The sequence below is a fragment of the Nicotiana sylvestris genome, chromosome 5 (assembly GCF_000393655.2).
Source record: "Nicotiana sylvestris chromosome 5, ASM39365v2, whole genome shotgun sequence".
NCBI classification, from domain to species: domain Eukaryota; kingdom Viridiplantae; phylum Streptophyta; class Magnoliopsida; order Solanales; family Solanaceae; genus Nicotiana; species Nicotiana sylvestris.
In genome coordinates this window covers 180909317-180922308 of record NC_091061.1, presented here as the reverse complement: position 1 = coordinate 180922308, position 12992 = coordinate 180909317, and the positions used below count along the sequence as shown (strand labels likewise).

The 12992-nt window shown below is 35.1% G+C and overlaps 2 protein-coding genes and 1 non-coding gene across 3 annotated transcripts; all 3 read right to left on the bottom strand.

Moving 5' to 3' along the window:
- Positions 1-704: 704 nt before the first annotated feature.
- Positions 705-797, bottom strand: LOC138869877 (small nucleolar RNA snoR109). Its single transcript, XR_011400127.1, has one exon. It is a non-coding gene; the product is annotated as a small nucleolar RNA snoR109 (small nucleolar RNA).
- Positions 798-963: 166 nt separating this feature from the next.
- On the bottom strand, positions 964-2451 carry LOC104222608 (large ribosomal subunit protein eL6-like). The gene is made up of 2 exons (XM_009773853.2): positions 1863-2451; positions 964-1319 (listed from the first exon to the last, which is right to left on the bottom strand). The coding sequence occupies exons 1-2, from the start codon at positions 2394-2396 to the stop codon at positions 1161-1163; spliced, it is 693 nt and encodes a 230-aa protein (XP_009772155.1). The 5' UTR covers positions 2397-2451; the 3' UTR covers positions 964-1160.
- A 2057-nt stretch (positions 2452-4508) lies between these two features.
- Positions 4509-11521, bottom strand: LOC104222607 (phosphoribosylglycinamide formyltransferase, chloroplastic). Its single transcript, XM_009773852.2, has 5 exons — positions 11001-11521; positions 9616-9727; positions 8513-8689; positions 5578-5704; positions 4509-4871 (listed from the first exon to the last, which is right to left on the bottom strand). The coding sequence occupies exons 1-5, from the start codon at positions 11392-11394 to the stop codon at positions 4758-4760; spliced, it is 924 nt and encodes a 307-aa protein (XP_009772154.1). The 5' UTR covers positions 11395-11521; the 3' UTR covers positions 4509-4757.
- Positions 11522-12992: the final 1471 nt, after the last annotated feature.

The window sequence follows — 12992 nt, the reverse complement described above, 5'->3', positions numbered from 1 at the left end:
TTGAAGTTCAAACTCCAGTTATTGAATTACAGTGGATCTGTTGTTGTAACATAAACTCCGGATACAGCCTCTCGCATTCTTGAAGGTAGGGGTAACGTTACATTCTACCCTTCCCAAACCACATTTGTGCAGTGGGTTTGTTGTAATGTAAAGTCCAGATAGTACGGACACTATTTTGATGCAAGGGCTATAGTATACTTAACTCATTCAACTATAGATAACCTATCAGAGTTTCAAGATAAGACTTGAAGATTATCTAAGATTCAAGATAGGACTAATCTTTGTAATCTTATGAATACACCAGTAATACCATCGAATGCATATTCAGCACTGAAAGGCGAAAAGCTGTAATGTATTTGCAATGTAAGCACCAATAGACGCAAACTGCCAGGAACCAAAGCAGTGAGCCTGGAAAGTGCATATAGATGATTGATTTTAGAGAAGGGTCTCTAGAAATGCTAAATTCTATGCATTTCCTTCTTCTCCCCTTCTCATCTAGCAGAGTAATATGCACATACAATACGACAGACATAGAAGAAATCATTCACAACAACAATAACAACAAACCCAACGTAATACCACAAGTGGGGTGTGGGAAAGGAAGTGTGTACTGAGACTTACCCTACCTTCAAGAAGGCAGAGAAGAGAAGTTGTTTCTGAATAGAACTCTGGCTTAGGAAAATGATTCACGACAATTATGTAAAAAATGTAAGAAGTTCGGTAAGCAGATATGCTGACAAAGAACAACAACCGACCAGTAAACTCCTCAAATAAAATCTTTCATATTGCTACAGCCACCTTGGCAGTCAAGATCAAAGGTACTGAATTTCACCATTCTCTTGGTACATGTAGCTTTTCAAAATTAACCCACTAAGCTCGGGCATTAATCTTTATATAACACAATAACAAGGATAACATCAGGCACTAATATCAATTCAAGACTAGTCAGTTCACCCTAATCAATTGAGCTCAAGAATTGACTTCTATAACACAATATTAGGATAAGAGGAACAAATCTCACACTGGATATGCCAACTTAAGATGTTTATAGCCAACAAAATCCTCAATACAACGACTAAAAGCAGGTCCAAAACAGAACATAAACCAAAATAAATCTAACAAAATCAATTTCATAAAGAGTATTTTAAACATCTCACAGACTAAAAGACAAGCTCATGGGGTTTCATGCCCGACTTGAGGGAGAACCTAGCAGACAAATATGCCTTCAATTCAGGAACACATTCAACGGCCTTGATCAATGCTTCATCCACAGCTTTCTGGTCATCCTTCTTTCCCTGGGGAAGCACATTCTTCTTCTCCTACAATACACCGGCACACACAAAACAGATGAAAAAAAAACTCATCAAAAACAGTGATCAATCTTTAATCAAACAATGAACAAAACAGATCCCATCATTGGGCATATAAACATAAAGATTCATTGCTTAAGCATAAGAGGAACAAATAGATTCAATCTTTAAGTACAAAAAGGACAAATACTAAAACAAAAAACATGACTCTATCAAATAATGCAATGAACAAAAAGACCCAATCTTTAGGCATAAAATGAACAGTGAGACCCAATCCTTAAGCATAACATAAGGATAAAGTCCACTCTATAAGTAGAATATGAGCAAATAGATTCAATCATCAAAAATTTAAATGAAAAAATCCATAAATTGAAGTACAATGAGCAAATAGATTCAAACTATAATTATAAAATGAGCATAAAGATCCATTTCATAGGCATATACTGAACATAATGACACATTCCTTAATCACATAATGAACAAACAGATCACACATTAAGCAGAAAATGAGCAAAAAAGATTAAAACTTTAAGCTTAAAAATGCAAACAAACCTCTTTCTTGTCTTCAAAGAACTCTCCTTCACCCTTCTTCTGTTTCTTCTCAGCTTGCTTAGCAAAATACTTATCGTCAATCTTCTCAACATTCACACCAGAAATATCCACTTTAGTTGAAGTACCAATAACATAAGCTTGATTCACACGCCTCAAAGGAACACCATTAAGCTTAAATGGTCCACTAACAAGTAAAAGCCCAGATTTAAGCTGTTTCAAAAACACAACTCTCTTACCCTTAAACCTACCGGCAAGGATAATTAAAACAGTACCGGGTGTGATACTTGCTCTAAGTTTCGTGGGTTTTGGTTTGTGTTTGTTGACAAGGGGTTTTGCCACGTCATCGGCTGGGTAAAATTTGGGTGGTTTGACGGCCGGTGGTGCGACGGCGGCGGCTTTTTTGTGGACGGGAAAAGAGCCGCCGTTTTTCTTCTTGATTGCCCATAGACCCTTTTTGTGGTACATCTTGGAACGGGAAAGTTTTCCCACTCCACGAATCAGCTCTGGATTACGGGGACTCTTCTTTGCGGCCATTGCTGAAAGTTGAAGCTGTCCTTTGCTTTGCAGTATACTGATTCAATAAAACCCTAAACCTAATAAGGTGGATTTATATATGGAGCAGTGAGGGTTTGTGTGAGAGAGAGTGAGATATGGGCCTTTTGTTTGGGGCGATATGGACTAAAAGCCCAACTGCTTATGTGGGCTGGGCTAGATGATTACTCATTCTACGATGGGATTATTACACAAATAGCCCGTCAAATTCAATATTTATTTTTTTAAGTGGTATGCATAGATTATACGTTAATTATACATGATTATTCATATATTATATATGAATTATATATATATATATATATATATATTATATATTCTTTGGCTATTTTTAGTTTAAGAGATTAGGTGAACGGCTATTTAGATTAATTTTTCTTCTACGATTTGCTAATAAGTTGACAATCATTTGAATTTTAGCCGCGCCCAATACTAATAGACGACAAAAATGTGTATTTGTTGTAAATATGAGTATTATATATAAAAAAACATATTTTTAGATTTTTTTGATTAGCAAATACAATGGGCAATTTTGTATTTTGTGCAATTCATTTCAATCCTTCAAAAGCGGGTAAAATTCAAAAATAGTTATTTCTGGACTTGTAACTGAAGATAGCCACAAATTAAGAAGTCATTGAAAAATAGTTAGTTATGTTGAATGAAATCCAAGGTACTGGCATAGTATTTCACCTTTTTTTAAAGTTCAAATCATGAAAGTATCCTTAATTTTTCACCTTTTAAGTTCAAAATACATGAAAGTATGCGTACCAAACAATCCCTCCAATTTACTTAGGACTAAAACAATCACCACATCTCGGCCCCTATAGATGACAAGATACGGGAAGCGAGACTCAGATGGTTTGGATACGTGCGGAGGAGAAGCCCGGATGCTCCGGTGAGGAGATGTGAACGGTTGGCTTTGGAGGGTATTAGAAGAGGTAGAGAACGGCCTAAGAAGTATTGGAGAGAGATGATCAGGTAGGACATGGCACGATTGTAGATTTCTGAGGACATGACCCTTGATAGGAAGGCCTGGAGGTCGAGCATTAGGGTTGTAGGCTAGGGGATAATCGAGCTTCTCCTTTTTCATACCGGGGGTGAAGCGAGTTTGATAAGGTTAATCGTAGACGGCTTGTGGTTAATGTAGAGTCCACACTACCCTTATTGTTTTTCATAGTTCCGTTCCTTATTTGCTGGTTATTGTTATTGCATGTCATCTATTTTATGGTTTTGAGGATGCTGTCACTATTTCTATGGTTTATGTTGACGATATTGATGAATTATCTCTTCTTGTTTTATTTTCATCTTCCTGAGCCGAAGGTCTATCGGAAACAGCCTCTCTACCCTATCGGGTAGGGATAAGTTCTACGTGCACACTACCTTCTCTAGACCCCACTTTGTGGAATTTTACTGGATCGTTATTGTTGTATATTCACTAGCTTATTGAGCAAGCGAAGAGCGTCCAAGTACTAGGCAGAAAACCTCAAGGAACGAACAGCTTTCCTTTTTCATATTTGAACAATTCTCTTTTTAGTTTCTTGACTACTCAAATGGCGCCATTAACTAGAAAATTAAAATTTGGGAGTAATAAACTACCTAAATGGCAGTGTCAGGAGCAATTGTCACACTAAACCAAGCAACTTAACTTTAACAATTACATAAATTACATATCACTTAATCACGGCTAAGTAATAAATGCATGCATGTGAGACAGATATCTCGAATTAATGTAAATATCAAGTGCGGATAAGTTTTTATGATACATCCCCGAGAATAGCTTCAATAATATGAGAAATATAGAATTCCACTTGTACGCTTCACAATATGATATCTTCATAAAGTTCAAGGTTACAACTACAACAACAACAACAACAACAACCCAGTATAATCCCACTTAGTGGGGTCTGGGGAGGGTAGTGTGTACGCAGACCTTACCCCTACCCTAGGGTAGAGAGACTGTTTCCAAATAGACCCCCAACATCCTTCTCTCCAAGAACTTCCCACCTTGCTCTTGGAGAGACTCGAACTCACAACCTCTCGGTTCAAGGTTACAACTCAAATATATAATATCCAGCAATGTGGAGCAACAGCAAGCTATTTCTTAAATAAGTGAAAACATAAAAAAGATTAACAAAAATACTGATACAAAAGTTATAGGAGTAAAATATTCATCTGTATCATAAACAAGTAAAATTTCTAAGGTAAACTGGTCAGTTGAGCAATTAAGGAAATTGGTAGACTTTCCATTAGGCATCCATACCAAAATTATGTTAGCATCAAGGCAAAATTTCTGCAACTCCACATGCAGAATTACTGACTTTTAGGCTTTGTTGATTTGCCATTTTGCTACTTGTAGTGATTGGGATCTTCTTTGCTCTGGATAAGAGGGACGCCATCTTGGCGCCACACTATTCTCTCTTCACATAATGCTGCCGCTACTTCCACGTATAGTTTATGCTCCTGCTAAGGAAGTGTGTTAGCAGGGGCGTATGTAGCTCTATATCACTGGTTCAATTTGAACCCATAACTTTCGATGCGGAGTATAAATTTATGTGTAAAAATTACTATAATCGCAATAAATTATAAATATGAATCCATAACTTTAAGGATATAATGAGTTCAGTACTAAGAACCTTAAATATTGAACCCATAAGAGTTAAATACTGGATCTGCCTCTGTGTGTTAGTACAAAATGTTGCACGGAAAAGAAGGAAATGGACAAGCTATGGAACAAAAGTGATTATTAATGCATGCCAAATAAGTAAGCAGAAAAGCAAGCCACAAAGTGCAAGTAGTAGCAATATTGAAAAAAAGGGAAGATAATGGTTATTATTCATGATCTAAGACCATACATGTTGATTTAAAAAAAAAAAAATTGCTAATCGTTTGTTTAATGGATAAATGGATTGACAAAATAATGGATATACTTGCATTAAAACACTGAAAAGGCGCACATGAAGAAATCCATAAGGAACGGAGCAGTCTCCTATTAATATAGGAACTCGGCGTGGAACATAAGGTAGGATCCAGAAAGAAGGGGAAAGAAAATAAAAGATTGAGAACTATGACTGATAGGTTATTTTTAAGTGCAACATGAAATGTTCAACTTGATTGTGACAACAATTATATTAATCATAACAAGAAATGTGTAAAAGAAATTCATGACCTCCTGAAGAACCCTTGCTGCAAGTGTATCTGCTGTGTCGTTAGCCAGCACAGGCACCACCCGTTGAGCAAGAATACGCCCGGTGTCATAATGCTCATCAACATAATGGATTGTTGGACCAGAATACCTACAGTTTGGAAAAGAGCAGATAGAAAAAAAAAATGAGTTGCTTATGCTCAGAACTTGAAACCCGTAGACACATGTGTAGGAGCTAAAATGAGGATCCAAAGCATTAAAGACAGAGAAAACTAAACCCGTCTCAAAGCAGGTACCGAAATCAAAGTTAGGTGCTTAATGCTGTAAAGGGTGGAGGACATAAACTGAAATATGTAGCAACTAGGTCACAAGCAACAATATCAACATGAAACAATAAAGTAAACAATTAATGACCAATTCTGGTCAATCATGATAGGAATTGTCTTTAACAGATCATCACAATTCACCGGAAATTCCAAGATAATGGAGTAAGGGCTCTCAACTCAAACTAGGGGTCTAAATCTGCATGGTAAAAACTAGCAATAGAAATTATTTGCTTGGAGAATGTGAATCCTCAACATTTCAACAAAAAGATGCTACATTGTCCGATAAGATCTTAGATATGTTCCCAGATCACATTTCACATGCATTTAAATTTAATAGAAACAGAAATAGAAAATTCAAATCCAAAAGCAATGGGTTAAGTGATTGTTGGTATTTAACTTATAGAGAAAACACAAGTGACAGAGAGTATTAGCTCTTCAACTAAGCACTCAATTTACAATTTACAAGCTGAATGGTGGTACTATTTCTTGTTCAGCTACAAGCTAATGTGCTTTGGTTTTGCCTCCTGCAAAAGAAGAGCTAAAATTGCATGTTTTGCGATATTTGGACAGGAAAATTCATGCCCTCTATAGACTTGTGAAGGAGCGGATATCTTCCATCAGCAGTTCTTACAAACATGTGTTTCTGAAGAGTGAATACAAATATATCTCATTAGCGCATTCCCTTTATGCAGGGATTACAAGAAAGAGCTAGTCATATCATATGCACTTATTTGAATTATGGACGAAAACTAAAGTGTGTTCGAACTTGGATTGACTTTATTGGATTTCAGGAGTTCACTTTCCGGGCATATATTTAATTGATTGAAGGGGGAAAATACGAAAAACCAGCTTCTGACATCTACTTTTTTTAGTCTCTTATATGATTGACTTGGATAGCATAGTACGCTGAAGTTGGAGTAAGCAACTAAGGGGGATCCACATTATAAGCATTGATGTGGCTGCTTTCGACTTCCACTATAAACGTATAGCTGAAAATTGTTAAAATATATCTATGTGGCAGAGGCAGAGCTTGAAGTATATGGGTTCGGGATTCTAGTTCTTTTAAGTTACTGAATTCTAAATAAATAAGTTGTACATATTCAATGGATTTCATAAGACAAATACAGAGTTTGGACCAAAGCTACTGGGTTCAGCCGAAGCCGTACACGAAGGGCTAGCTCCGCCCCTGTGTGTGGATGTCTAAAGTAAACTGCCTTTGCTAATCCATTTCTGGACCTGCCTTTGCTAACAACTCGGCATCATCATGGACATAATAAGTCCAACTATATACAGACACGCTTTCAAATATGGTACAGCTGATGCACTGTTCAGATCAGAAAAATAGCTGTTGCAGATCGATTGATTAGAAGTCTCAATTTAGAGAACCCCATTAAATGACTCTAGTAACTAACAGGAAAATGACTTAATACAACTTTCTACGGGGCATAGAAGCAGGGAAACTTCTTGTTGGCCGTCAGTTTCCAGCCAAAATTCAAACCAAGCTAAAGAGTTAAATAAGTTTACAGGTGATCATTACCCCAAAAAATGCAACAGAAACAGAACAAAGTACTAGGAGTTTAAGCATTCTTTCAGGGAACCCATAACGAGATGTAGAATCGTTGGAAGCAATGACAAGGAAATTAACATACTGGCTTATAAACCCAGATATTTTGGCAAAAAGAAATAATAAATCATTGGCTGTTACTGAATGCTCAAGCTTATTAAACTAAAAATTTCCCTCAATCCAACCTCTTTGTCTTTAGAATAGAAAAAGTTCCATATGGGTCAGATTTACTGTAAGCTATATTCCTCATCATTGCATGTGTCCTAAAACATTGCACAGATTAATAATCTCTCTCCCACTCGCCTGCCACCACCACCCACCACCACTAAAAGAAAAGAAGATAAAGGAAAATATCAAAATAAATAACTTTTTTATAAGGCAAAAATGAAACAGGTTCTGAAGGACTATTAGTGTTCTTAAAAGCCATTGCTTCTTTGCTTAAAGCAATGAAGTGATGTGAAGTGAAGGCGCATCGCTTCATGGCTGACGATATGTGCTTCAGAAAAGTGTGCGCTTCAAACATTGATGCACAAAGTGATACCAATGAGAAATGGCAGATTCTTTGAGTCTCAACTTTGAGGAGTTGGATTAACAACGGTATTGTGCTATTGGATAGGGAAATTAGTAATTTGAAAGGAATTTGATTAGTATAGTACAATTTTTATTTTTATTTTGTTTTTGAAATATTTTAAGAGGTTACTGTAGTACTAAATTCGTACACATATGATATTTTAAAATTTGTCATAAATTCTGCACTTTCACTCCTTGTTTTTCACTTCAAACCCTACAGACCTCATAGCTATTTTGTGCCTTTTACTTTTAAAAACGTTGGATTATTAGGCCTTCCAGGCCTAGTAAAGAATCTCAAACACATGATACTTTAAAGACAAAGTATAGCAAATGGCGCCTGAAACAGACCATTTTCAGTACACATGACAGTTTTTCTTTACTTTTTTACTTATCATGGCAAAGTATTTTTTTTAGTTTGAAGTTAACAACTGAAAAATTAAAGGCAAAGAAGATACATGATACTTGATTAACCAAAAAAATTCATTTTTATTTTACATACCTAGCTCCAGAAGCAATGACTGCTTTATGCACCTTCATGCCATAGTAGCCTTTGCCTCCAAAAGCTGGAAGAAGTGACGGATGAATATTAAATATTGATCTTGGAAATGCTTGGACCAACTCAGTAGGGATAAGCTTTAAGTACCCGGCTAAAAGAATGAAGTCGATATTGTAGGTTCTGTAAACAAATGTTACTATAAGATATCTGGGAAGAATATGATGTAATAACTTCAGTAAAGCAAGGGAGAAAACAAAGACATCAACTTAACGGGGCACGGACAGGGTATTACCAGTACAAAAAGCTAAAGCACATAACTTCTGAGAGCAAAGTCACTAGATAATTCATGTCATACTCATACACTAGATAACCAACCAATCCCCTTTTAGATGATTTATCTAGCGTCATTCAGATGACTAACAAGTGCGAAAAGTATCCATACACAGAGAACACAGCATAATAGCAAGCAATATAGACGTTATCATGATTTACTTGTTTTTGTTCACATTTCATTTCCCGTTTTTTCCGTGATCGTCTTCTTGCTCCAAGTAGAAGAAAGCAAGGGCAAAACGAAAAGGATGACCAAAAATAAAGAAAGGTGAGCAAAAAGAGAAGCGCTTAACAGAACAACTCTAAAGTTTCAAATAACCAGAAGTAGTGTCCAAATAGGTGAAAATTTTACAATAGTTTGCAGGTGAGCAGAAGAACAACAGTGAAAGAAGGTGACAAAAATAAATGCAGCTGAGAGAAAAACAGAAATATTTGGCAGATGTCCAGCTTAAGAAAACCAAAAGCATCGCCATATCGATCACAAAGAACTACCATATCTTAAACCTCATCTATCTTTTGTATATAGAATCTTCATTATATCTCAAAAGCAAATATCCTCAGCAATCAGTAGCAGTACAAGTATATTTCCTTCTATTCAGATACCACCTTTCTCCTGCTAATTAGTCAAAAAGAAAAGAAAAGAAAAACACCAGAAAAAGAGGAACTGATTGCGGCACGACATAATTTCAGGGAAGACAAAATCTTTTTTGCACAAAATACACAACCGCTCATGTGGTCAGGTCAATAGAGGAGTTGTGGATAGACAAGAACAAAACCTTAGAGCACCCACGAGATCCTCCTCCGATAAACCCTCAGATGTATCCTTTGCTTTAGGAAACAAAATAACAGGGATGCCTTGCTCCCTTGCATACTTTGCACCTCCACAATCTGCATTTCAGTACAAAAAATATATATAAAAAAAAGAGTGACAACTAGGAGAAGACAATTGAATAGGCATATCTTCGGGTATAAACTGGGCTAAATGTGACTTTTAGACATTTCAAAAGCTTCACTGAGTAATCCTTCAAAGGATAGAAAAACACTTGAAAATCATGAGTATAATTCCACCAATCCATATATTCACAAAGTTATCTGTGCTACAAGCAAAAATAATAGCATAAGAGAAACTTTAGTTGAAACAGAAATTTCTGAACTTTTCAAGTGATTCCACCAAAAATTTATCAAGCTGATATTGTATCAAGAAACTTCTCAACATGAGCGCCAAAAAAAAAAAGTTTGGTTGCCACTGATTTCAACTTTCAACACAGCAGAACACATTCATGAAGTCACAGAATAATAAAATATCAGGAAGAAAGAAACAAAAGAAGGAATACAGATAAAGGCTGACGTAAAAACTTAAAATAAAATTTCATTCTTTGGCAAATTAATCAAGACGGTTGCTACAAATACACTGAATTTACAAGTTTTCACTAAAGGGCAGAGCTTTACTAAAATCTCAAATAGGCAGGACGCAAAAACCAACTACAAATAATCTTGAATTGCAACAATAACAACAACTACTACTACGCCGCCTTAGTCCCAAACAAGTTGGAGTCCAGCTATATGGATCCTTTCTGACCATGTTACTCCATTTAAACTCATCTCATGCTAATTATGCAAATATAAGTAAAAAAATATTAGAAGTTCTCTATATATTCGGAAGTATAAATCTCTGAAAGGCTAAATCGCTACTATAAAGCATATGACCTACAGTAACAGCACTAACGTCTAAAACATAATCTCAACTAATATGTATCGCCTATATAGACCTACACAATTTGTTAAGGCTTGGAGCTTTAAAAAATCTCGAATAGGCAGGGACCAAAGCCAACTACAGATAATCTTGAATTACAACAACAACAAGAACAATAAAAATTACACGTTAGTCCGAAATAAGTTGGGGTTGGCTATATGAATCCTCACTGAAATGTTACTCTAGTTAAACTCATCTCATGCTAATATTATGCAAATATAGGTAAAAATATCAGAAGTGTTAACTGTCTAAAACATAACCTCAGCTAATATGTATCACCTATATAGACCTAAATAATCTATTAAAGCTTAAAGCTTTACCAAAATCTCAAATAAGCAGGGACTAAAAACCAACTAAAAATTAAATCTTGAAATAAACTGAAAAATAATAATTTTCCAAAAACCTTACCAAGTTTATTGGTAACAAGAACAGCTACTTCTCCATGAACTGTACCCTCAATAGTTGCTTCATAAATTGACCTGAAATTTGAACCTCCACCTGATACAAAAACTGCCAGCTTCTTCTTTTTAAGTTCTTTGCTCACACAATTATTAGGAATTGTAACAAATTCTTTTTCTATTCCTTGCAAACAATTTGTACACTGGAAAATTTTCTTGGTGGGCAAAGGCAAAACTTTAGGAGAAAAAGAAAAATGGGGTTTTAAGAAAAACCCTTTAAGGGTAAGATTATTTGGTGAAGTATAAGAAAAAGATGGTATCTTAAAGATTGGATTTTTTCTGTTTTGAATTGGTGAAGTGGATAAAGTGGAGGAAAGTCCAAAAGACAATTTTTGAGCTTCCATTCGTGAGGTAGCAGAAGGCGGGGGGAAGCGGAGGTGAACGGCAGAAGTGGCGGCGGGAGGAGGAGGAAGGCGGGAAAGGGGTGGTGCGGCCGAGAAAGAGTGAATTTTTGTCCAATTATTATTTGCAAAATATAGTAAAAAGTGGTACTAAAATGGTGCAAAAAAAAAAGGAAAAAAACAAAGAAATTTATAATGTGGTGCTTTTTTTTTTTCTTTTTTGATTTTTGATGGGGTAATTTGCTCACTTAGCATTTTTTTTCAATTTTTCCTCTCACTGGGACTATAACTTTTTGGGGTTAAAATAGCACGGTCTAGCCAATTTTCGGACCGGTCATTCAAAAATAACCAGCATTTGCCAAGTCAATGAAAAATAGTCATTATTTTGCAGAGATCGGTCCAGCATAATATACTGGAGTTCATGCACCTATGTATGAACTTCCAGCATATTATGCTGGATCGGTATACTTTGCTGGCTCTAGTATAATATACTGGAGACTGGAGCACCGGTGCTCCAAACTCCAGTATATTATGTTGAACCGGTATATTATACTGGAACTCCAGTATATTATGCTGGAGTATTTTTCCGGATTTTGAACAGTGTTTTCGTTCAGATTTATCTTTACATGAAAAGTGGCTAAATTTCGATTACTTTTGAAATTGTGGTTATTTTTGAATGAGCACTTGTAAATCTGGCTATTTTTGAATTTTTCGGCCAAAAGTAGATATATTAACTATTTCCCTTGATTTTAATAATTAAGATATTAAGCTAACTTGTAATTAAAATAATTGGTAATGCAAGCAAAAAAGCAAAGTAATCCTGAAAATGACAGTTCGACGAGAAAATGCATCAAAAGATAATTTGGAATAATTATTTAATAAGTTTGACTTCAAAATTTTGTAAAATCAATATAAATTTTTTATTAATACTTGAATAATGACATTGTGCAAATGTAGGTGGTTATGATGCATTGTATTTCCACTTCAATTATATGAGATTTTTTTATATTTTTTTTTGAGAAATGGTCCTAATTGTTGAGTATATCCAAACTTTAAAGTATTGTTTATTTTAATTTACTTTCAATCATATTTTGCTTCCAAAACATCTTAAACATTTCTTTTTTGTCAAATTTAGTTATAATACATTTGGCGATTTACATCAAATTTTGTCAACATAAATTGTCAAAAACAAGTATTTGTTCTTTAAAATTGATAGTTTTTTAGAGTTTATGGTATAGATAGTAGTACTAAATATGTGTCTGGTTAATTTTTTATTATTACGATTTAAAAAAATACATTATTAAATAGCGTAATCATATACCTCATTATCGTTCTTTTTATTGTTATTATTTGTTTTTGAAATCTCTAGTTCTTTAAGTTATCAAACGCGAATCGATCCATAACCAATGTTTTCTATTTCATTGAGTCTCGATGCCTCAATCCCATTTTACACATAAAGAATTAAGGATAAATAAGTGATATTTATAATCGGCCTTTTAATATAATATGAAATACACATAGGTAAGGGTGTCAATGGTTCGGTTCGGCCGATTATTTTATAAAATTTGTACCATACCAATTTTTCGGTTATTCTATTATGT